Below are 24576 nucleotides of genomic sequence, written 5' to 3'. Positions count from 1 at the left end.
TTTTGCTCATTTCTTTCTCAATTCCTGCTGAAACATTGTTTGTATTTACATAATTTATTATTATATTGTAATTTGCCCTTTACTGTGCCTATTGTCTTGTTTATTAATTATTGTACTGTCTTGCACTGTTTTGTGCACTTTATGTAGTTCCGTGTAGGTCTGAAGTCTAATGTAGTTTTGTGTTGTTTCAGGTAGTCTAGTGCACATGGTGCACATAGTGCACATGGTGGATTGGATAGTGGACTACTTGACAGATAGACCTCAGTATGTGCGGTTGGGAGACTGTAGGTCTGACATGGTGGTCAGCAGCACAGGAGCACCGCAGGGAACCGTACTCTCTCCGGTCCTGTTCACCCTGTACACATCAGACTTCCAATATAACTCGGAGTCCTGCCATGTGCAGAAGTTCGCTGATGACACGGCCATAGTGGGGTGTGTCAGGAATGGACAGGAGGAGGAGTATAGGAAACTGATACAGGACTTTGTGATATGGTGCAACTCAAACTACCTGCGTCTCAATATCACCAAGACCAAGGAGATGGTGGTGGACTTTAGGAGATCTAGGCCTCATATGGAGCCAGTGATCATTAATGGAGAATGTGTGGAGCAGGTTAAGACCTACAAGTATCTGGGAGTACAGTTAGACGAGAAGCTAGACTGGACTGCCAACACAGATGCCTTGTGCAGGAAGGCACAGAGTCGACTGTACTTCCTAAGAAGGTTGGCGTCATTCAATGTCTGTAGTGAGATGCTGAAGATGTTCTATAGGTCAGTTGTGGAGAGCGCCCTCTTCTTTGTGGTGGCGTGTTGGGGAGGAAGCATTAAGAAGAGGGACGCCTCACGTCTTAATAAGCTGGTAAGGAAGGCGGGCTCTGTCGTGGGCAAAGTACTGGAGAGTTTAACATTGGTAGCTGAGCGAAGGGCGCTGAGTAGGCTACGGTCAATTATGGATAACTCTGAACATCCTCTACATAGCACCATCCAGAGACAGAGAAGCAGTTTCAGCGACAGGTTACTATCGATACAATGCTCCTCAGACAGGATGAAGAGGTCAATACTCCCCAATGCCATTAGGCTTTACAATTCTACCGCCAGGACTTAAGAACTTTTTAAAAGCTATTATTAATGCTTTTTGAGATAGTGATTTAGATGCATATCATATTTTTTACTGAGTTAAGTATTGTATGTAATTAGTTTTGCTACAACAAGTGTATGGGACATTGGAAAAAAGTTGAATTTCCCCATGGGGATGAATAAAGTATCTATCTATCTATCTATCTATCTATCTATCTATCTATCTATCAGTTTTGTGTTGTTTCAGGTAACACCATGGTCCCGGAGGAACGTTGTTTCGTTTTTACTGTGTACTGTACCAGCAGTTATGGTTGAAATGACAATAAAAGCGACTTGACTTGATAGGTGAAATGGTGGTGGGGGGAGTGAAGTAAAGAGCTGGGGTTGATTGGTGAAAGAGAGACAGGGCTGAAGAAGGGGGAATCCAATAGGAGAGGACAGAAGGCCATGGAAGAAAGGGGGAGGAGCACCAGAGGGAGGCGATGGTAGACAAGGTAAGTGATTGAAGGGGGTGGGCATTACTGGAGGTTTGAGAAATCAATGTTCATGCCATCAGGTTGGAGGCTACCCAGGTGGAATATAAGGTGTTGCTCCTCCAGCCCGAGTGTGGCCTCATCGTGACAGTGCAGGAGGCCGTGGATTGATATGTCAGAATGGGAAGTGGAATTAAAATGGGTGGCCACTGGGAGATTCCACTTTTTCTGGCAGATGGAGAGTAAGTGCTCGGTGGAACAGTCTCCCAATCTGTGTTGGGTCTCACCGATATACAGGAGGCCACACTGGGAGCACCGGATACAGTATATGACCCCAACAGGCTCACAAGTGAAGTGGCGCCTCACCTGGAAGAACGGTTTGGGGCCCTGAATGGTGGTGAGGGAGGAGGTGTAGGGGCAGGTGTAGCACTTGTTGCACCTGCAAGGTTAGGTGCCAGGAGGACGAAGGGACAAGGGAGTTGCATAGGGAGCGTTCCTGGCGGAAAGATGAAAGGGGGGCAGGGGACGACTTGCTTAGTGGTGGGATCCTGCTGGAGGTGGTGGATGTTATGGAGAATTATGTGTTGAACATGTAGGCTGGTAGGGTGGTAGGTGAGGACAAGAGGAACCCAATTCCCCGTGGGGTGAGGGCAGATGTGCACAAAATGGAAGAGATGCGGTTGAGGGCAGCATTGATGGTGGAGGAAGGGAAGCCACTCTCTTTGAAGGAGGACTTCTCCTTAGTTCTTGAATGAAACACCTCATCCTGAAAGCAGGTGCGGCAGAAACAGAGGAATTGAGAGAAGGAACTATCCTGTTTTTAGGCAAGGGTTAAATGTGGAGCGGTTGCTGGGCAGTGCAGCTTGAAAGGCTGGAAGGGGTTGTCCCATGATTATCTCTAAATGAAATACAATTGAATACTTCCCTTTAACCTTCAGCATCTGAACCAAAATCCTAATCACTACCTACGTGTAGCAACATCACTTCATTTTTTGTTCTAGTTATGTTTTTTGTATAATTTTGTTTAGTTTGTGTTTTTCTAGTGAATGCTGCTATTTGATGTTCTGAGCCTGTGAGGCAGCTGCAAGTTTTTCCATTGTATCTGTGCACACATGAATCTTCACGTATGGGAGTGAACTGGACTATGACTAAAAATTCATATACAGTCCAGCTGCTTCTGACAGAAGTGTCTAAGACATGTGAACGCACCATTCCAAGCCACAAACCATCCATGATTTTCTTCCTAATCCAGCAAGTACCCCAGCAGACTCAGCATCTTCAGTTCCAAGTCTAGGACCTCTAATAGTCCCACCCTGGCATCCTATGAAAGACTTTCAATCCAATTAATTGAGTCCAATTTTAGTTCACCTACACCCTCATTATACCATGTCTCCAAAGCTCTGGCTGGCTATAGCCATTATTAGATCATTTTCTTCAGGGAAAACTAGATTGAAAGTGACAGGAATTAATCCCATAATTAAACATTATTGTAACTAATTTAGAGTGAAATATAGTGATAGCGGAGGTGACAGCTACGTATGAATGAGAGTGGAGTTATGCACAAGATCGGACTATGTATTGCAGAGGCAGGTAGAATTATTATTATGCCAAGAGAACAGATTACAAGCATACAGGTTGTGAGTACAGGATATGTATAATTAATTTATTTTATTTATAGAGATACAGTGTGGAATACACCCTTACAGCTCTTCAAGCCACACTGCCCAGCAACCCCCAACAACTCCTGATTTAATCCTAACCCAACTATGGGACAATTTACAATGTTCAATTAATCAAAATCAGGTTTAATATCACCAGCATATGTTGTGAAATGTGTTAACTCTGCGGCAGCAGTACAACGAAATACATAATAGAGAAAAAACGACCTGTAGTGAGGTAGTGTTCACGGGTTCAATGTCCATTCAGAAATCAGATGGCAGAGGGGAAGGAGCTGTTCCTGAATCACTGAGTGTGTGCTTTCAGGCTTCTGTACCTCCTTCCTGATGGTAGCAATGAGCAGGGGACAAGTCCTGGGTGATGGGGGTCTTTAATGATGGATGCCTCCTTTTTGATGCATTGCTCCTCCTTGAAGATGTCCTGGATACTACAGAGTCTGGTGCCCACAATGGAGCTGACTAATTTTACAACTTTCTGCAGCTTATTTCAATTCTGTGCTATAGTCACCCACCGCCCCCCGCCCCCCCCCCCCCCATATCAGACGACGATGCAGCCAGTTAGAATGCTCTCCACGGTATATATGTAGAAATCTGCAAGTGTTTTAGGTGACATACCAAATATCCTCGAACCCCTAAAGAAATATAGCCGCTGTTCATGGCTTCTTTGTAGCTGCATCGATATGTTGGGCCCAGAAATACTGACACCCAGGAACTTGATATTGCTCACTCTTTCTACGAGGACTGATGAGTGTTCCCTTGTCTTACCCTTTCTGAAGTCCACAATCAGTTCTTTGATTTTACTGATGTTCAGTGCAAGGCTTTTGCTGTGGCACCACTCAACGAGCTAGTATACCTTGCTCCTGTATGCCCTCTCATCACCATCTGAGATCCTGCCAACAATGGGTGTATCATCAGCAATTATATAGATGGCAGATGAGCCTTGCCCAACCGCACAGTCATGGTTTAGAGAGGGTAGAGCAGTGGGCTAAGCACACATCCCTGAGGTGCACCAGTGTTGATTGTCAGCGAGGTGGAAATGTTATTTCCAATCCGCACTGACTGTGGTCTTCCAGTTAGGAAGTCAAGGATCCAGCTGCAGAAAGAGGTACAGAGGCCCAGTTTTAGTAGCTTTTCAATCAGAACTGTAGGAATGATGGTGTTAAATGCTGAGCTGTAGTCAAGTAAAAGTATCCTGACATAAGCATTTGTATTGTTCAGGTGATCGAAGACTGCACGGAGATCCACCATAGACCTATCGTGGCATTAGGTAAATTGCAGTGGGTCTGGGTCCTTGCTGAGGAAGGAGTTGATCCTAGCCATAACCAACCACTCAAAGCACTTCATTGCCGAAGGTGCGAGTGCTACTGGACAATAGTCGTTAAGGCAGCTCAACTTGCTCTTCATGGGCACTGATATAATTGTTGCACTTTTATTTATGACTAATTTTTATTGCAACACCAACAAATTACATTCAATACAACCAGTTGCTGATTACTTTTTGACTGTTTAACCCAGCCAACCCCCAATCCTCATCCCCCTCTCCAACCCTCCCCCACTCTCCACCTTTCTCCCCTCCACCAGCCAGCTGAATAGTAGTGCATACACAGACAGAGCATTCCTATTTTAACAGAAGATCCTTTAAGTTAGATATCAAATTTGTCCACATTAAGATTGTGTTTGGTCGTGCATCATTTACTCTTGTTGATGATAATTCCAGGTAAGAAATGTCTGAAAAGCTCCGAAGCCAGTGAGTACTTGAAATATCATGAGGAGGTTTCCAACGCTGGACTACAAACTTCTTAGCTGCAGTCAGGCCTGCCAGCCAGATTTTGCCTGTTTTTTCCATTAGGGAAAGGTGGGAGTCATCATTTAGAAGATGTAAAGTGGGATCCATTGGTAATTGTACCCCCATTAGTTCTGTAAGAGTACTGATAACTTTCCCCCACAAACCAAAAACCCCTGGACATTCCCATACAACATGTATAAAAGAGCCAATGGTTCCGTGGGGGCAAAATGAGCAATATGGGTCAGGAACCAGTCCCATTTGATGTCTAATTCTCGGTGTTAGATATGCTCTATGACAAAAATTCAAGTGTATATACTGATGATTTGGGTTTTTCGAAGCACTGGCAGCATTATCCCAAATTGCATCCCAGTCTAAGTCTTGTTCCTTTAAAACAGGGGTGTCAAACTCATTTTAGGTCACGGGCCGGATTGAGCAAAATGCAGCTTCATGCGGGCCGGATCAGTCGGACGCGTGCGAACGCAGCTTTCGTTGCCTCCGTTTTCTCAGCCTGCTCTCATGTGTCTCAGTCTCTGTGATAACTACAAAGTGTTTCACTTTACAAATTCCGTTTCTTATGAAGAAGACTGCCGAGCAAGACTGCCGAATAAATACTAAAAACCCTGAAAACCTGGTACCTGAATAAACTCAGCATTAGCCATATCATACGCCATAGGCGCTTCGATTACTGGGGCCAGCTTTAATAGTAATTAGATATTATCTCGCAGGCCAAAGATAATTCCACCGTGGGCCGGATTTGGCCCGCGGGCCTTGAGTTTGACAGATATGCTTTAAAACATAGGGGAGAGTTTGTTGAACATTTGCCATATAAACTAGTGTGTCGTTCGCATAGTGATATTGAATGTGATGTTGTACCTATTGTAATAGGGGAGATCTGAGGAGAGTTTCTAATTAAATGTGCAAGCAGTTCAATAGGTATAGTAAAAATTAAAGGAGACAGAGGGTCCCCGTGTCATGTGCCCTATCCTATGTCAAATAACTCTGACAGACCTCCTCCCACACATACCCGGGCTGAAGGATTAGCCTACAGTGTTTGAATCATATTGATAAATTTATCGCCGAACTTAAATTTTTTTAGAACTCTCCAAAGATATGGCCATTCAAGGCGATTGAATGGTTTTTCAGCATCTAGAAATAGCTGGTAGTTGGTAGTCACTTAACTTCAGTAATTGTGAAGTAATTGAGGGAAAAAATTCAACCTCGAATGTAGTTGGGGCATGTAGGCTAATGAATGCAACTTTTTTACCCTGAATGGATGTACAGCAAAAAGCTGGACTTCCTTCATTGTCAGAGCCAGTCCTTCCAATTGTTGTACTTTTGAAGCGGGTGGAACTTCTGAATGTAGCAATGAGAGATTGAAAATGTCTTTGAACACCCCAGCCAGTTAGTTGGCACAGGTTTTCAGAGCCTTGTCAGGTACACCATCGGGGCCTGTCGAGTTACGAGGACTCACCCTATTGAAAGGCAGTCTAACGTTGGTCTGAGGTGGGATGATGGCTGAAAGCTCCCACGGCAGATAAAATGGATGACACTTGATTGTGAGGTGTTCTGGGTCTGTTGAAAAGGACTGGGACAACACCACTACATTTGTACAACATGAGGAGTTGATCATGCAGCATATGCCAACTCCTCTGTCTTTGAAAGACGCAGCAGACCTATCTTGGTGGTGTAATATCAACCCATCCAGCTGAATCTCTGCATTTGGTCAGTGGGAGTAAACTGGAGGACCTGGAGAAGGTCCACACATTCCACGGGGAGAATGTACAACCTCCATCCCGGTTGCCGGGATTGAACTCTGACGACTGAGCTGTAAAGCACTTGTTCATTTTTTTGTGCAGGGAGGCAGATTTGGGGGTCGATGTGTCTGTTCTGTTTTGTTTTATTTTGTACGGGAGGAATGGTTTGGGGTTGACATGCCTGTTCCATTTTGTTTGTTTTTTTGAGCGGGAGGAGTGATTTGGCGATCGATGTGCATGTTCTATTTTGTTATTTTTGTCCAGGGAGGGGGATTTGGCAATCAATATGCCTGTTCCATTTTTTTGTGCAGGGAGGGGAGGGGGGGTTTTAGGGGTCAATGTGCCTGTTTTATTTTGTGTGGGAGGAGTGATTTGGGGTCGATGTACCTGTTCCATTTTGGGGTTTTTTTGTGCAGGGAGGGGAGATTTAGGTGTCGATGTACCTGTTCCATTTTGTTATTTTTGTGCAGAGGGGGATTTCGGGGTCAATGTATCTGTTCAGTTTTTTTTTGTGCAGGGAGGGGGGTTGATGACCGTGCTGCCTTTCTTTTCGTTTTTGATTTTACGGCTACCCGAAGAAGAAGAATTTCAGATTGTATACTTCGGTAATAAATGAATTTTGAATACGCAAGGTAATGGTGTGACTCAGTCACCATCACACCTGTTCTCAGAATGAGATACTCTATTTCTGAACGTCTAAGATGTCCTTCTTCAAAGAAAGGTGTCTTTCTGTCCCCACTCCCCTACTCTCCACTTTCTGTGGAGATTGCTTTCTCTGTGTCCCCCTTTTCCATTTGTCCCTCCCTACTGATCTCACTCCTGGCAAACCTTGTGCTACACCTGCCTCTTCACCTCCTCCCTCACCAGTCCTTCCAGACGAGGCAACATTTCTTCAGCTAGTCTGTGGTGGTTATCTGTACCCGGTACTCCAGGTGTGGCGTCTTCTATGTTGGTGAGACCCGACGTACATTGAGGGATCACTTTGTCGAGCATCTTTGCTCCGTCTGTCACAGCAGGCAGAATTTTCTAGTGGCCACCCATTTTAATTCCGCTTCCCATTCCAATTCTGACACATCGGTCCATGGCCCCTTCTACTGCCACAATGAGTCCACACTTAGGTTGGGGGAGCAACACCTCATTTTCCATCTGGGTAGCCTCCAACCCTACACCATGAACATTGACTTCCCTAACTTCTGATAATTTCCCCCACCTCCCCTTTCTCTCTTTTTCCATTCCCCATTCCAGCTCCCCCTCTCACCCCTTCTCTTCTCCTCTGCCTATCACCTCCCTTGGTGCCCCTCCTCTTTCCTTTTCTCCCATGATCCACTCTCCTCTCCTATCAGATCCCTTTCTCTCCAGCCCTTTACCTTTTCCACCTATCACCTTACATTTTATCAATTCTTCCCTCCTCTCCCACCTACCCACCCACCTTCCCCCTCACCTGGCTTCACCTATCACCCGCCAGCTTGTCCTTCGTTGCCTCCTCCCTTCTTTTTGTTCTGGCTTCTTCCCCCATACCTTTCTAGGCCTGATGAAGGACCTCAGCCTGAAATGATGACTGTTTCAGATTGACAGGTTCACAATACACCGCCAAAATCGGACTGCTGAGTCTTTTAAGGCCAAAGGTCAGGGTGTTTGCTTCATGATCAGTTCCTTGTGCTGTTCAAACATGGCAGTGCTGTCCCAGGCCTGCTCACTGGACCTAGAATACCTGCAATAAAGTGCCATCCATTTTAACTGCTGTGGGAGACTTCAGAGATCACTTTGGTAGTGGTGTACATTCCAACTCAGGCCAATGTCAAACAGGCTCTAGATGATCTGAGCAATGTGATCAACAGGCATGAAACAGCACACCCCGTTGCCCTCTCCATCATCGTGGGGGATTTTAACCAGGCTAGCTTGAAGACATTTCTAAATAATTATTACTTGAACAGGTATACCACAGCTGTAACAGACTTTATTAAAACCTGTGTGGGTGAGTATGTGCCTATGAGAACATATATATATATATACTCAAATCAAAAGCCGTGGATGAACCAGGAGGTTTGTAAGCTACTGACAGCTAGATCTGTAGCATTTACGTCTGGTGACCCGGGTCTGTACAAGAAAACCAGGTATGAACTGCGGAGAGCTACGTCAAGAGCATGAAACAATCCTGAGTGAGGTTGGAGGTGACATCGGATGCACGTCAACTCTGGCAGGGTTTGCAGGCCATTACTTCCTACAAAGCAAAGCCCAACATCATGAATGGCAGCAATGCTTCACTCCCAGGTGAGCTCAGCACCTTTTTTGCTTGCTTTGAAAGGGAGAATAAAACTACATCTAGGAGCATCACTGTAGCACCAGTGACCCTGCCATCTGTCTTTCAAGAGCGTGATCCCTCGCAAGATGGTAGGCTCTAACAGACTACCTGGTTAGGGTCTGAAAACTTGTGCCAACTAACTGGTGGGAGTATTCAAAGACACTTTCAATCTCTCACTGCTACAGTTAGAATTTCCCATCTGCTTCAAAAGGTCAACTACATCAGTGCCCAAGAGGAAGGTGGGCTGCCTTAATGACTATCGTGTAGTAGCATTCACACCTACAGTGATGAAGTACTTTGGTAGGTTTATTTTGGCTAGAATGAAATCCTGCCTCAGCAAGGACCCAGACCCACTGCAATTTGCCTATCACCACAATAGGTCTATGGCGGATGCTCTCCACGTGGCCTTGGATTTCCTGGACAACACAAATACCTTCGTCAGGATGCTGCTTATTGACTACAGCTCAGCGTTTAACACCATCATTCCCACAGTCCTGATTGAAAAGCTACAGAACCTGGGCCTCTGTACCTCCCTCTGCAACTGCATGCTCAACTTCCTAACCGGAAGACCACTATATGTGTGCTTAGCCTGCAGTTCTGCTCTCTCTACGCCCATGACTATGTGGCTAAGCAGAGCTCGAATGCCACTGATAAGTTGCTGATGATAGAACCATTGTTGGCCGACTCTCAGATGTGATGACTCTCAGATGTGTTGAGTGGTTTTGCAACAACAACCTTGCACTTAATGTCAGTAAGATCAAAGAGCTGATTGTGGACTTCAGGAAGGGTAAGATGAAGGATCACGAACCAGTCCTCATAGAAGGATCAAAAGTGGAGAGAGTGAGCAAATTCAAGTTCCTGGCTGTTAATAACTTTGAGGACCTAACCTGGTTCCAACATATCAATGCAGATAGAAAGAAGGCAAGACAGCAGTGATATTTCATTAAGAGTCTGAGGAGATTTGGAATGTCACCTAAAACTCATGGAAGTTTCTATAGATGTACCATGGAGAGCATTCTGACAGGCTGCATCACTGTCTGGTATGGGGGTGGGGGGGAAGTGTTACTACAGCACAGGATCATAGTAAGTTGCAGTAAGTTCAAGTCAAGTCAAGTCACTTTTTATTGTCATTTCAACCAAAACTGCTGGTACAGTACACAGTAAAAATGAGACAACGTTTTTCAGGACCATGGTGCTACATGAAACAGTACCAAAACTACACTGAACTATGTAAAAACAACAGTTGTAAAATTAGTCAGCTCCATCATGGGTGTCTTCAAGGAGAGATGCCTCAAAAAGGCAGCGTCCGTCATTAAGGACCCCCATCACCCAGGACATGCCCTCTTCTGATTGTTATCATCAGGAAGGAAGGACAGAAGCCTGAAGTTGCACTTTCAATGAGTCAGGAACAGCCCCTTCCCCTTTGCCATCCAATTTATGAATGGACAGTGAATCCACTACCTCACTATATTCTTATTTCTATTTTTGCACTACTTAATTAACTATTTATTTCCCAACACAATTTAATGTTCCTGCAGCAATATTGCATCAGTGTAAAAGGGGAATAAGTACTCATGGACACAGCAGGGTGACCATGGGACATTCCGCAATCAATCATTTGACAGCTTCACATGCATGATGGCCAATGTTGTATCGAAGTTTATAAATGACCTGGATGAGGAAGTGGAGGGATGGGTTAGTAAGTTTGCTGATGACACAAAGGTTGGAGGTGTTGTGGATAGTGTGGAGGCTGACAGAGGTTACAGTGGGACATTGATAGGATGCAAAACTGGGCTGAGAAATGGCAGATGGAGTTCAACCTAGATAAATGTGAAGTGGTTTATTTTGGTAGGTCAAATATGATGGTAGAATATAGTATTAATGGTAAGATTCTTGGCAGTGTGGAGGATCAGAGGGATCTTGGGGTCTCAGTCCATAGGACACTCAAAGCAGCTGTGCAGGTTGACTCTGTAGTTAAGAAGGCGAATGGTGTATTGGCATTCATCAATCATGGAACTGAATTGAGGAGCCGAGAGGTAATGTTGCAGCTATATAGGACCTTGGTCAGACCCCACTTGGAGTACTGTGCTCAGTTCTGGTCACCTCACTACAGGAAGGATGTGGAAGCCATAGAAAGGGTGCAGAGGAGATTTACAAGGATGTTGCCTGGATTGGGGAGTATTCCTTATGAGAGCAGGTTGAGTAAACTCGGCCTTTTCTCCTTGGAGTGAAGGAGGATGAGAGGTGACCTGATAGAGGAGTACAAGATGATGAGAGGCATTGATTGTGTGGATAGTCAGAGGCTTTTTCCGGGGATGAAATGGTTGCCACAAGAGGACACAGATTTAAAGGTGCTGGGGAGCAGGTACAGAGGAGATGGCAGGGGTAAGTTTTTTACTCAGAGAGTGGCGAGTGCATGGAATGGGCTGCTGGCAATGGTGGTGGGGGCAGATACGATAGGGTCTTTTAAGAGGCTTTTAAAGTACATGGAGCTTTGTGGAAAAGAGAGCTATAGGTACACCTAGTAACTTCTAAGGTAGGGACAGGTTCAGCACAACTTTGTGGGCCGAAGGGCCTGTATTGTGCTGCAGGTTTTCTATGTTTCTAAAGTCATGTGCTGAACAAATGGCTTCCTGCGAAACAGCTGTTTCCTGCATGTTGAGTATGTCTGGTATTTTGTGTTTTTACTTCAGAATTCTGTCCCTTTTGTCTGCCAGGCAAAACCACCTTTAGACAACCTTGCTGAGTTAAAAATGTGTGTGTTCATTGACTTAAGCTAGATCTTGCACTCTCATTGGCTCTTCTCAACCTTGTTTTTGAGTAATTCAAGTATACAGGATAGATCTTACATAGAACATAAAAGCACACTAAAATCCCTTTGACCCACAACGTTTGCTGGCGTTTTAACCTACTTAAATCAAGCTAACCCCTCCCTCCTGCATTGCCCTCCACTTTTATCATCTTTTTGCACACCGGATGAACACCCAAACTAGTGCGGTCTTTCATTGAGTCTATTATGGATTTAGTCAGTATGCCTGGAAGAAAGTGAATGGTGATGTACATGTATATTGATAATAAATTTACTTTGAACTATGTTACGGGCCACATCTAAAATAACGATGACTCAGAGTGCAAGGAGGAGATGGAGAGTTCAATGACACGGAGTCATGACAACAGCATTTCCCTCAATCCCAACTAAAGAGTCAGTCAGTGTCTCTAGAAAGGGGTGGAGGGGCACTTAATGTGTTCCTCTCTACATCAATGATGATATGGTTGAGAGCTTCAAATTCCTAGGTGTGAACAGAATCTTATCCCTGCAAGTGCTACACCTGTCCCTACACCTCCTCTCTTACCACCATTCAGGGCCCCAAACAGTCCTTCCAGGTGAGGCAACACTTCACTTGTGAGTCTATTGGGGTCATCTATTGCATCCGGTGCTCCCGGTGCGGCCTCCTCTATATCGGTGAGACCTGACGCAGATTGGGGGACCGCTTCGTTGAGCACCTCCGCTCCATCCACCACAACAGGCAGGATATCTCCTGATTGCCACCCACTTCAACTCTGCTTCACATTCCCATTCGGATATGTCCATACATGGCCTCCTCTACTGTCATGATGAGGCCAAACTCAGGTTGGAGGAGCAACACCTCATATACCGTCTGGGTAGTCTCCAGCCCCTTGGTATGAACATCGAATTTTCCAACTTATGGTAATTCCCTCCCTCTCCCTTCCCCCATCCCACTTTCACTCTGCCTCCTCTTCCAGCTGCCTATCACCTCTCTCATGATTCTGCCTTCTTCTACTACCCATAGTGCTTTCCCCTTAAATTCCTTCTTCACCTTTCCTGCCTATCCCCTCCTCCACCCCTTGATCTTTCCTCTGATTGGTTTTTCACATGGCACCTACCAGCCTTCTCCTTCCCACCCTCCCCCCACCTTCTTTATAGGGCCCCTGCCCCCTCCCTCTTCAGTCCTGACAAAGGGTCTCGGCCCAAAACGTTGACTGCTCCTTTCCACAGATGCTGCCTAACCTGCTGAGTTCCTCCAGCGTGTTTGTACGTGTTGAACAGAACCAGTAGCCTGTCCTGATCCATCCACATAGACACCATGGCCAAGAAAGCCTCTACTTCCTCAGGAGATAAAGAAATTCAGTACGTCCCCTTCGAACCTTGCCAGTTTTTTATTGATTGATAGTTTAGAAGGCATTCTATCCAAATGCATAATGGTTTGGTATGGCAAATGATTTGCACATGACCGCAAGAAACTTCAGAGAGTTGTGGACACAGCTCAGCACATCAGTGGAACCAGGCTCCTCTCTATGAACTGTGTCAGTACTTCTTGGTGCCTCTACAAAGCATAATCAAAGACCCCATCCACCCAGGCATTCTCTCTTCTCCACTCTCCTGCTGGGCAGCAGATAGGAAAACTGGAAGTACATACCACCAGGCTCAAGGACAGCTTCTATTCCACTGTTATCAGACTCTAGAAAGGACCTCTTGTACAATAACATGGACTCTTAGCCTCACAATCTACTTCATTACAATTTTGCACTTTATCATTCTCCTGCATTGCACTTTTTCAGTAGCTTTTGCAGTCTATTGCAGTGTGGTTTTATCTTATTCAGGCTTGATGCACTGTGTAATAATCTGATCTGTAGAAACAGTGTGGTTCCTTATAGCCGGAGGTGGTAATGTGGACAAGCTCCTACTACCTTTTAAATGCTTCCAATGGTGTGCATCTCAAATAGCCTCTGATGTCCAAGGCCAGTGCCTAGTCTTCACATGTGGCTTAGCTACTGTTTCCACTGACAGGAAACAGTAGGGGCAAAGGCGGGTTACTGGTCCCTTAAAACCAGTCGCTTTGGGCAGATGTGGCTTGTCGGCTGTGGTTGGCAGCTCATCTAGGAGAAGGAAAACATTCATCCAATTTGTAAGCTTTCTTTTTCTGAGAAAATGTGTGATTTGTTTCTCTTGCCTGAGAGCCCAAGAAGTGCACCTGCCTTCAAGTAGTCTCTCTTCAAACTCCAATCCATAACAGTGCCAGTATCACTGCTCGTACTAACACTTCTGCTAGAATGCTCTATTTGATCGTCTGTACACCAAGTGACCCTACACCATCTGATTGTAAAACAAAATCTGAACATTGTATATTTCAGTCAGTAGGTATTCAGCCAGAATTTCTTCTGGTCCACATTTACACACATCAAATGCATAATGTGAAAATTAGATTCTGGAATAGAAAATATCATGATTTTCTCAATATCTTTGAAGGAGATGGCTAGCGTTTTGTGCATATCCAGTTCTCCTAATATTTATAATATTCCCAATGCTTTTCACATTGGGCTTTTGGTCTGTTTTGTTCTTTTCTGGGACCAGGTAATATAATTTGCTCTCAGGAAAACCTCCACTCAAAAGTACAAACCTCTTGCACTTTCCAGCTCATCTATTGCCTGGTGACATTGCTGCACTTTGTACAGAACACTCCTCGCTGGTGCTCACATTTATTATTGCTTTACTACTTCCTCAATGCAGTATTTCACACCAATGTACATTAATATCGCTAATTTCACTTCCTCCCACATTTTATAAATCATGGACACCTTCATAGGGCCCAGCTACATCTGTCTTTTTGTTGGTTACATGGAACAGTCCTTGTTCCAAACTTATTCTATCACTCCGTAAGGAAAGAATTAAATGTGATTCGTCCTTGGTATATGCTAAAATATATGCTAAATGCTAAAAAAATGCTAAAATTGTCTGTAAGACAAAATGGTGTTAGCTTGCAGTTGGATTGTTTTGAGAACCAGTCCACAGCAATGTTTTGAGAAAGTTAAGGGAGTACAAGTCTACAGCCATAACAGGGGAAACTGGTGAAAAGCATGTTTTCCTGGGGAAGTCGAGGTCATTGTGCAGGTGCAGATACCAAATGCATGGAAAAGTACCAGTGTAAGGGGTTTTGGAGGGTAGAAAGGGAGCACCTCCTTGACGCAAGGAGAGAGAGTTTTGTCCCAGGATAAGTCACAGCGGCTGATGTGCTGAGACAGGGAACAGTACATTGAGAGAGCCAGAGTATGTTGAGTTAGAGTTAGACTTAGAGAGGGAGAGAGGGGACTGCTGCACTAAAGTCTGTAGGTATTCGGCTGATCAGCTCATTCAGAGGGTGATAAGTCTTATTTTGATTTCTCTACTGCTACTACGGTAGAGATATTTTTTTCTTTCTGTATTGCATTTGTACTAGTTCTAATAAAGAGTTTCCTTGTGGCCTTGAACACGTGTTTCAGAATACATATGCAAATACCCTGAACAGAACACATTCCAAATTTTAAAATAATTTCCTTTTGCACACTTGTCCCCAACTATTTCTCTTTCACATTAGTGCTCCTGCCTGCAGTCATGTAAAAATACTTCTTTGCCAGAACTCAGCAACAAGCACCAAGAGCTCAGGAGACCAACTGTCCATTATCTACCATACATCTGATTGGCAGTGACAGGGGAGCGATCCATAAGACCCTTTCTGCATGGTTGGAGACTCACTGCCATGGCACACTGCCCTCCAAGATTGCTGTAATGAAAATGAGATTATTGTCCATCTTTCTGTGGACTGTGCATTTGCAAAGAAGTCCTGGAAAAGGATGAAAAGACCCTTGTCAAGGGTTATCCCAAGCTGCTGTGCAAGAGGACTCTGATCCATAAGCTATTCCCAGTGATGCATGTTGAGAGGAATACTGCCGGAAGATCATTATCTTGGTGAAAGACAGACTGTGGTCTACCCAAAACCTGTTGCTCTTCCCATACAATGAGAAGTTCTGTACCCTAGGCTGCAGGAGTTCACTCTAAGGATTCACTGAAGCTTGGTGCAGACAACATAAAGGCTTTGTGGAAAAGGACTGCATTGTAAGGTCCAGCTACACAGGACACTGTGAGATGGGCCTTGTGTAACAGAGCTGTAAACGCTTGAAGAAATATTGTTCAAAGAAACCACGTGAGTGACATTGATGCTTTATAAAAGGAAAGTATGAACTCAATGACAATACAAATATATTAGACCACACTCCGTAAGATACAGGAGCACAATTAGCCCACTTGGCCCATTGAGTCTGCTCTGCCATTTCATCATGGCTGATCCATTTCCCTCTCAAATCCATTTTCCTGCCTTCTCCCTGTATCGTTTCACAGCCTGACTAATCAAGAACCTATCAACCTCCACCTTAAGTGTACACAGTGACCTGGCTTTCATTTCCACCTGCAGCAACAAATTCCACAGATTCACCACCCTCTGGCTAAAGAAATTTCTCCTCATCCTTGTTCTAAATGGATGTCCTTCTATTCCGATGCTTGCCCTAGACATCCTTTCCATAGCCACTCTATTGAGGCCTTTCAACATTCGATAGGTTTCAATGAGATTCCCCACCACCCCCACCTTATTTTTCTAAATTCCAGTGAGTACAGGCTTAGAGCCATCAATCACTCCTCATATGGTAACCCTTTCATTCTCGGAATTATTCTTGTGAATTTCCTCTGAACCCTCTCCAATGTCAGCACATCCTTTCTTAAATAAGGGGCCCAAAACAGCTCGCAGCACTCCAAGTGAGACCTCACCAGTGCCTTATAAAGCCTCAGCATTACATTCTTGTTTTTATTTGTATAGACTGGACAACACTATGAATGTAAAGAAAGCCTTGAACTGTTTCATATTTCATATAGATTCTTTTATACAGTAGGAGTACACCACCTCACAAACTCACCCCCATACATCTGTGGAAGCGTCCATAGTCCCTACATTGACTTCATTAGCCACCTGTGAACCTACACAACTAGAGTGGAAGTGTCGTGGTTTTTCGTGCCTTACAAATGACCAGGAGACGCAGAAGATTCCTCAAGAAGGGTTAAACTTTAATTTGCAAATCAAAGCTGAGACAGTCATTGAGCTAGTCGCTGATTGCCCACCGATCCTCGGACACAGCAGCTTTTATAGCGATCTCTAGTTGCATTTTACACGTGCTGCACGTACATTGTGCATAGCAAATAATAAACTCAGAACTGAGCAATGTTCTAATCTACATTTCTTTAGTTCTTTAGCTACCTCTCATTAACACACCATTGTCATCTTAAGACTGCAGTCTCCTACCAAATTGGGTACATGCATAGCAAATAGGAAACTCAGAACTGAGCAATGTTCTAATCTACATTTCTTTAGCTCTTTAGCTTCCTCTACATCCCTAAGATTTCATTCTACTAAATTGAGTACATGCATAGCAAATAACTGACTTCATAGTTAAAGTTTATACTTTTATACTCCAATAGAAGCAAGTCACGATTAACCCCAAGGGACTTCCTAAAAATAACAGTTTGACAAGGCAGGCAAATAGAATGCAGATCTAAGCCAAAGATGCTGTACTGATGTTGGCCAACACCAAACTAACAACAGTTAGAGGTACAATCTGTTTCCGTGTCCATCCAAACTTCTCAAATTCCATCAAGCCTTCACCCTCCCTATCTCCAGAAACTCCCCAAGTCTTAAAATTCTCTCTGATCTGAGTCATCCTTCATTTCTGGCTTCTTATACAACTTAATTTCAATCACTCTTTCTTGCCTGTGGATGAACTCCTAGGTCATTAGTCCATTACCCTTCAACCTCTATGCCTCGCCAGTCCTTTTTCAATATTCTTTCAAACCTACCTTTGTTGAACCAACCTTATGTGGGTATCAAGCTTGATTCGGTTAGATGCCTGTGAAACCTTTAGGGATTTTCTTTTACTATAAAAGGCATTATTTAAGTGAAAATCATTACTATTACTCGAGCTCTTTGGAGAGTCTGATGTAGCAAGTGAGAACTTTAAATGATCAGAAAATGGGTGGGAAAATAAGAATAGGGATTGCACTGTTTGTGAAGCAAATTAAGACAAGAATACTTCTTCCTCATTTCACACCGGGGCCTTTTGTTTGTTAGGGTGAACATAATAAATCCAACAGTATAGAAACTATATGAGCGGGTTTATATTTCTGGAACTAGTTCCTAATTCTATGATGATTGACATTTGATTTTCTGCCCTATTATCTAAACCTATGTGCATCAGTCAGAATTTTGCAAATTTAGATGGGGTTTTTTCCCCCAGAATTGGCTGATTTAATGGAACTTCTGCCTTTTGTGCTGCAGCTGAAATATTGGATTCATCTAGCTAGAAATGGACTCTTACCGCAACCCTCAGAGTGACTGTATAAACAAGAACCAATTTAATAAAGATGAAAGTTCTGCACTATGAAGGACCTCTGTCAAATTGGAATGGTCTACAATTCATTCATTTAAAAATATTGACTTTACTAGACAAGAAAATTAATGCAGTGTTTATGATGAGGAAATGTGATAAACAAGAATGATAACACTGATCAGGTGGTGTGAGTTACTCAGGGAGTGTGATCAGCCCTGTATAACTGGTAATCAGTAAGTAACCAGTCTATTATTCAATTTGTTCCCCAGCTAAAGTTGAATTTCACCCCAATTTGGTGCATGTCTGGAGTCTTTGGGAGTTAAGACGAGAAGTTAAATGGCTGAGGAAAATATACAATAAATATTAGGTATTGCTAGCTACTTTATGAAAAATTGCCCCATGTTTATGTGTCAAAATAGTTAACTGCATAGCTAACCTGCAGTTGTCCATTAAAGATGCAAATGATTGGCTCATAGAGCATTGGCTGGTCGGCAGAAGGAAGAGAGTGGGAATAAAGGGATCCAATTCTGGCTGGCTGCCAGTTACCAGTGGAGTTCCACAGGGGTCAGTGTTGGGACCACTGCTTTTTATGATGTACGTCAATGATTTGGACTACGGTATTAATGGATTTGTGGCTAAATTTGCCGATGATACAAAGATTGGTGGAGGAGCGGGTAGTGTTGAGGAAACAGAGAGCCTGCAGAGACTTAAATAGTTTAGGGGAATGGGCAAATGAAATACAATGTTGGAAAGTGTATGGTCATGCACTTTGGTGGAAGAAATATAACAGGCAGACTATTACTTAGATGGAGAGAGAATTCAAAATGCAGAGATGTAAAGGGACTTGGAGTCCTTGTATAAGATATCCTAAAGGTTAACCTCCAGGTTGAGTCGGTTGTGAAGAAGGCAAATGCAATGTTGGCATTTATTTCTAGAGGTATAGAATATAAGAGCAGGGATGTGATGTTGAGGCTCTATAAAGCACTCATGAGACTTGGAGTATTGTGTGCAGTTTTGGGCTCCTTATTTTAGAAAGGATATACTGACACTGGAGAGGGTTCAGAGAAATTCACAAGAATGATTCCAGGAATGAAAGGATTACCGTATGAGGAATGTCTGGCGGCTCTTGGGCTGTATTCCCTGGAGTTCAGGAGAATGAGGGGGGATCTCACAGAAACCTTCTGAATGTTAAAAGACCTGAACAGACTAGATATGGCAAAGTTATTTCCCATGATAGGGGATTCTAGGACAGGAGGGCACGACTTCAGGATTGAAGGACGTCCATTTAGAATTGAGATGAGGAGAAATTACTTTAGTCAGAGGGTGGTAAACCTGTGGAATTTTTTGCCACAAGTGGCTGTGGAGGCCAAGTCATTGGATGTATTTAAGCCAGAGATAGATAGGTTCTTGATTAGCCAGGACATCAAAGGGTATGGGGAGAAGGCGGGGCAGTGGGGATGACTGGAAGAATTGGATCAGCCCATGGTTGAATGGTGGAGCAGACCTAATGGGCTGAGTGGCCTACTTCTGCTCCTATATCTTATGGTCTATGGTCTTATGATGAACGAGATGCCTGCTAGGGACAAGGTCTAGAGTCTTCCCATGGATAGCATCCAGTGATTAACTGGCTACTGATTTCACAACTGCAATCAACCACTTACCTGAAACTTCACTTGGCTCTGTTACAAATTCAAAAACCTGCTGATTGGAGCTTTTGTGATCATGATGTCCATCTACTTTCTGTCCTACACCAGGAAACTCCACGTATCTTCGCCTGTCCCTGTAGATCTCATCCCGTCTATCAGTCACCTAAAGCCAAAGGCAACTGCAAGTTAATTATGGCTTCAATATAGTTACGACATTAATAACTAGGAGTCTTAGTATCATAAATTACACAGTTCAGCAAATACCTACAGCTGCCAATCGCACCTTCTACAGGCCCCAAAATTTAATACCTTCCAGATCCCATCATCTCACAACCCCAAAACTATCCCAGATCAATGGTAACTTTGAGCTGCTCCTGTGCTTTCAATGGTTATTAACAAGTCAGAATCTAGAGCAGGGGTTCCCAATTTTTCTTCATGCCATGGATTAACTGAGAGGTCAGGGGAATTCCTGATTTAGGATATCAGCTTATTGAGTCTGCCTCAGAGTCTCTGAAGTTATTTTCTCACGTCAGTGATCTCAACTCCATATTAACACTTGAGAGAGAAAATCCTTCTTTTCCTATTCACCTACACAAGAAAGTTAATTTTCTACCCTCCTCAAGAACACATCACATCCAAACCTACAAACCAATGATGAACACTGATTTTCCAATTTCATGTAACCCACGCCCCCATCCAGGGTTCATTTTCCACTCTCACAAGTCCACCAAGGTTCTTTTTCCCTTTGTTAACACCTCCTTGTTACCTAGGTTTGTTATCCTCATCCACCCTGTTCCATTAGTCCATCACCAACTTACCTATCCAACTAGGTCTCTTCTCCCTTAGTTCATCTTTCCTATCTCCTCTCCAACCTGGTTTCATCTGCCCATCATCCCTCCCATATCTAGTTCAACCTATCACTTATTGTCTTCTGCCTCTTCCCTTCCCCACCAGGTTTCATCAGCCTAAAACATTCCCTTATCTGTTTCCACTTACCATCCACCTGTCTCTGTCTCAACACTCCCCACTAACCATCCAGGATCCAACTGTCCATCTTCTCCCACCCTCATCCATTTCCACCCATCTGCTCCTGTCCCTGCCTCACTCCTCCCTTTCGCTTCTATATACTAGCCACTGTCCCTCTACATTCTCAGTTCTGATACGAGGTCTTGACCTGAAATGTCAGCCTCCACAGATGCTGTTTGGCCTGCTTTTCCAGTAGCTTTTCTTTTGTTCCAGATTCGAGCGCCTGCAGTCTCTTGTTTCTCCAGTATCCAACCCCAATTAGACATCAGAAATAAGACAAGCATTATGATTCAGAAAATTAGATATCAGAATTTCTCCCATTCAAAAGCACAATGGACAAAATCTTCACTGTGTATCAGCTCCAAGATATATGCACTGAGTGGCTTCAACTATTTTTGACCTCCCTTAAGGCTTTCAAGTTTGTTAATTAAAAAGGAATATATAGCATCCTTCTCTGCAAAAAATGTGTCTGTCTTGCCTGTTTCATAACAGCATGCAAACCGTGACCGTAACCAGTGGTTCCACGACAAACTAAATCGCAGAGCAGATTGACATCAAGAAAGGTCAAAGTTGAATTTATTGTCATATGTACAAATGCAGTTGAAAACATACTTGCAGCAGCGCCACTGGCATATAGCATCAGAATTCAATATTCGTCAAGTACACTGGTATTTTATTGTTTATTTGGATGTTTACCTTAATTGGAATTCCATTTGGATATCTGCTCTGCAGTTCAGAAGGGAAATATCCATCCATGATGTCCTGCATACATTGCTAAAACCAGATAGTTGAGAAAATAAGAAACATTAATGTTAAATTGTCTTGGGAAATTGAGATTAGAAACACAAGACGTTCTGCAGATGTTGGAAATCTAGAGTAACATGCACAAAAAGCAGGAGGAACTCAGAAGGTTAGGCAGCATCGATGGAAACCTACGGAACAGCTGAGTACCTCCGCTCCATCCACCAAAAGCAGAATTTCCCGGTGCCCAACCATTTTAATTCCTATCCCCACTCCCATTCCAACATGTTGGTGCATGGCCTCCTCTTCTGCCGCAATGAGGGTACACTCAGGGTGGAGAAGCTGCATGTCTGGTAACTTCCAGCCTGATGGCATGGACATAGACTTTTATTCTCCCCCCCCCTTCCTATTCTCTTATTCTCCACTCTGATTTCCTACCTCTTCCTCTCAACACTTATCACTCTCCCTGGTGCCCCTCCTTCTACCCTGTCTCCCATGGCCCACTCTCCTCCCCAGCAGATTCCTTCTTCTCCAGCCCTTTTACCTTTCCCACTCTCCCACCTTCCCCTCCCCTCCCCCCACCTTTTTATTCTGTCGTCTTCCCCCTTCCTTTCCAGTCCTGATGAAGGGTCTCGGCCCGAAATGTCATCTGTTTATTCATTTTCCTAGATGCTGCCTGACCTGCCGAGTTCCTCCAGCGTTTTGTGTGTGTGTCTTGTTGATTCACATTAGATACAGGACCTCAATACACGGAACCATCAACATAATCTCAGAAGCTCCTGTCATGTAGTCAATAAAGGTATACTTTGTTTGTAGATTACACAGGGCAAGAAGCCATTCATCTCCTACACTATCATTAACATATTTGGCTCACACTATGGAGTCTGCTATACCTGTGTCAAAGGCTGACTGAATGATCGGAATGGTCCATTAAACAACACAATCCCATTTCTGAAGAGAGTGAGGGGGATGGGGTCTGGTCTCTTTAGCCGAGCTCCTCCTGTGACATGCTCGACAGCAGCTTCCCCTTCACCAGCCAGAATATTGAGATCTTTGAGATTTTGTAGAACCAAATCGAAGTCCATTTGAAAAGAATCTATAGTGGCATCACCTATAAACAGAGGCAAAGAACAGCACAAGAAAGCGTATGAGCACCAACCTGTTTCATAGAGTTACAAAAAGGTATTGATAATATCCTGCAGTTAGGGGGAAGCGTATGTGAAAATAGTTTGCAGACTTCTATGCCTTTCAACACAACGCATTTCCATTTCTACTGTAATTTTAAAGTGAACATGAGTGAACTACAGAGATAACAAAATCAATGGAAATTGACTTGGATGAGAGCAGAAGTCTTGTATTCAGAGGTAGGGAAATTTTAGGGAAAGATTCCGAGGGACAGGATTTATGTTCACATGGAAAGGCGGGGACTGATTGGGATGAGTTAGTGCAGTTTTGTACAGCAGAGACCATGTATCTCAAATCCGACTGAATATTTTGAGGATGTAACCAAGGAGACCGATGAAGGCAGGGTGGGCCATGCTCTCCACGTGAACTTTAGTAAGGCCTATGCGTAGTAGGTGGGATCCAAGGTGTGTGGGTGAAATGAATCCAAAGCGTACTACGAGGCAGAGGGAATGGTAGATGGGTGTTTCCCTGACTGGAAACCCATTACAACTGTGTACAGCAGGGATCAGTGCTGAGACCAAAACGTCGTCGTAATATATATGAGGTTAGTAGGATGCTATTACTGCCTGGGGCACAGTCTGTAAGGGGTTTAAACATTGTCCCTGTGACCTCGTGGGTTTCCTGACACGGTCCAAAGACACAGCAGTTAGTCGGTTAATTGATCATTGTAAATGGACCTGTCAGTAGGCTAGGGTTAGTGTATGAGCTGCTGGGTGGTGTGGCTCACTTGGGCTGGAAAGGGCCATTCCATGTTGTATTTCTAAACAAAATAGAATGCAGGGGTTACAATTAATAAAGTTGCCAGAGTTGTAGATAATGAAGAAGGCTGTTCTTCAACAACCACAGATGGAAAATTGGCTGGAGGGGGCAAGTGGAATTTAATCCAGAACTGTGTGAGGTAATCCACTTTGAAGGTCAAATTCTGCCAGGATATTTAGAGTAGTTGACGGGGACTCTGGAGTATTGATATACAGAGAGATCTTGGGGTGCATGCCCCTAACTTCCTGGAAAGGGTTTGCGAAAATGGCATTTGGTATGCTCGTTGCTATTGGCTGAGGCATTGGATTAAGCTGGCATGTCATGCTGTGGGTGTACACGTAAGGCGGCATGGTAGTGTAGTGAGTAGCACAACACTTTACAGTACCAGAGACCCGTGTTCGTAAAGAGTTTGTTCATTTTCCCTGAGACCACATGTGTTTCTTTCACGTGCTCCAGTTTCCTCCCACAGTCCAAAGGGGTACCAGTTGGTACGTTAATTGGTCTTTGTAAATTGTCCTGTGATTAGGCTAGGATTAAATCAAGGAATTGCTAAGTGGCATGGCTTGAAGTGCTGGCACTATATCGCAATAATTAAGTAAATATTAGAGAGACCACATTTAGCATGCTATACAGATGTGAACATCATACTACAATAACGATGTGGTTGTAATAAAGAGAGTAGAGATTCGTCAGGATGTTGCAAGAATGGAGTTGCTGTCATGAAAAGGAGAGATTGGATAGGTTAAGTTTATTCTCATTGGAATGTAGGAATCAGAATCAGGTGTAATATCACTGGCAAACCATGATATGGTCTCATAGAAGTTTACAAAGTTAGAAGGGTCAGAATCTTTCTCCCAGGGCAGGGGAGTCCAGAACTGGAGGTCACAGGTCTGTGGTGAGAGTGAATAAATTTGTAGGAGATCTGAGAGTTGGGTTTTTTAACAAAG

The 24576-nt window shown here is 43.9% G+C and overlaps 1 protein-coding gene across 3 annotated transcripts in view; it reads right to left on the bottom strand.

Annotated features, from left to right (window-relative positions):
- The window catches only part of ubxn11 (UBX domain protein 11), an 83000-nt gene that overhangs the window by 18574 nt on the left and 39850 nt on the right, over positions 1-24576 (bottom strand). For all 3 annotated transcript variants that reach the window (XM_073034298.1, XM_073034300.1, XM_073034299.1), the window contains 3 exons: positions 22579-22796; positions 21641-21718; positions 19934-20081 (listed from right to left, as the gene is read on the bottom strand). In XM_073034298.1, the coding sequence (XP_072890399.1) occupies positions 19934-20081; positions 21641-21718; positions 22579-22796 (444 nt within the window). The remainder of the gene's footprint in view (positions 1-19933; positions 20082-21640; positions 21719-22578; positions 22797-24576) is intronic.

This window comes from Hemitrygon akajei, chromosome 32 (genome assembly GCF_048418815.1).
Source record: "Hemitrygon akajei chromosome 32, sHemAka1.3, whole genome shotgun sequence".
In the NCBI taxonomy this organism is placed as follows: Eukaryota; Metazoa; Chordata; class Chondrichthyes; order Myliobatiformes; family Dasyatidae; genus Hemitrygon; species Hemitrygon akajei.
The sequence above is the reverse complement of the archived record's forward strand: the minus strand, read 5'-3'. Positions and strand labels throughout refer to the sequence as shown.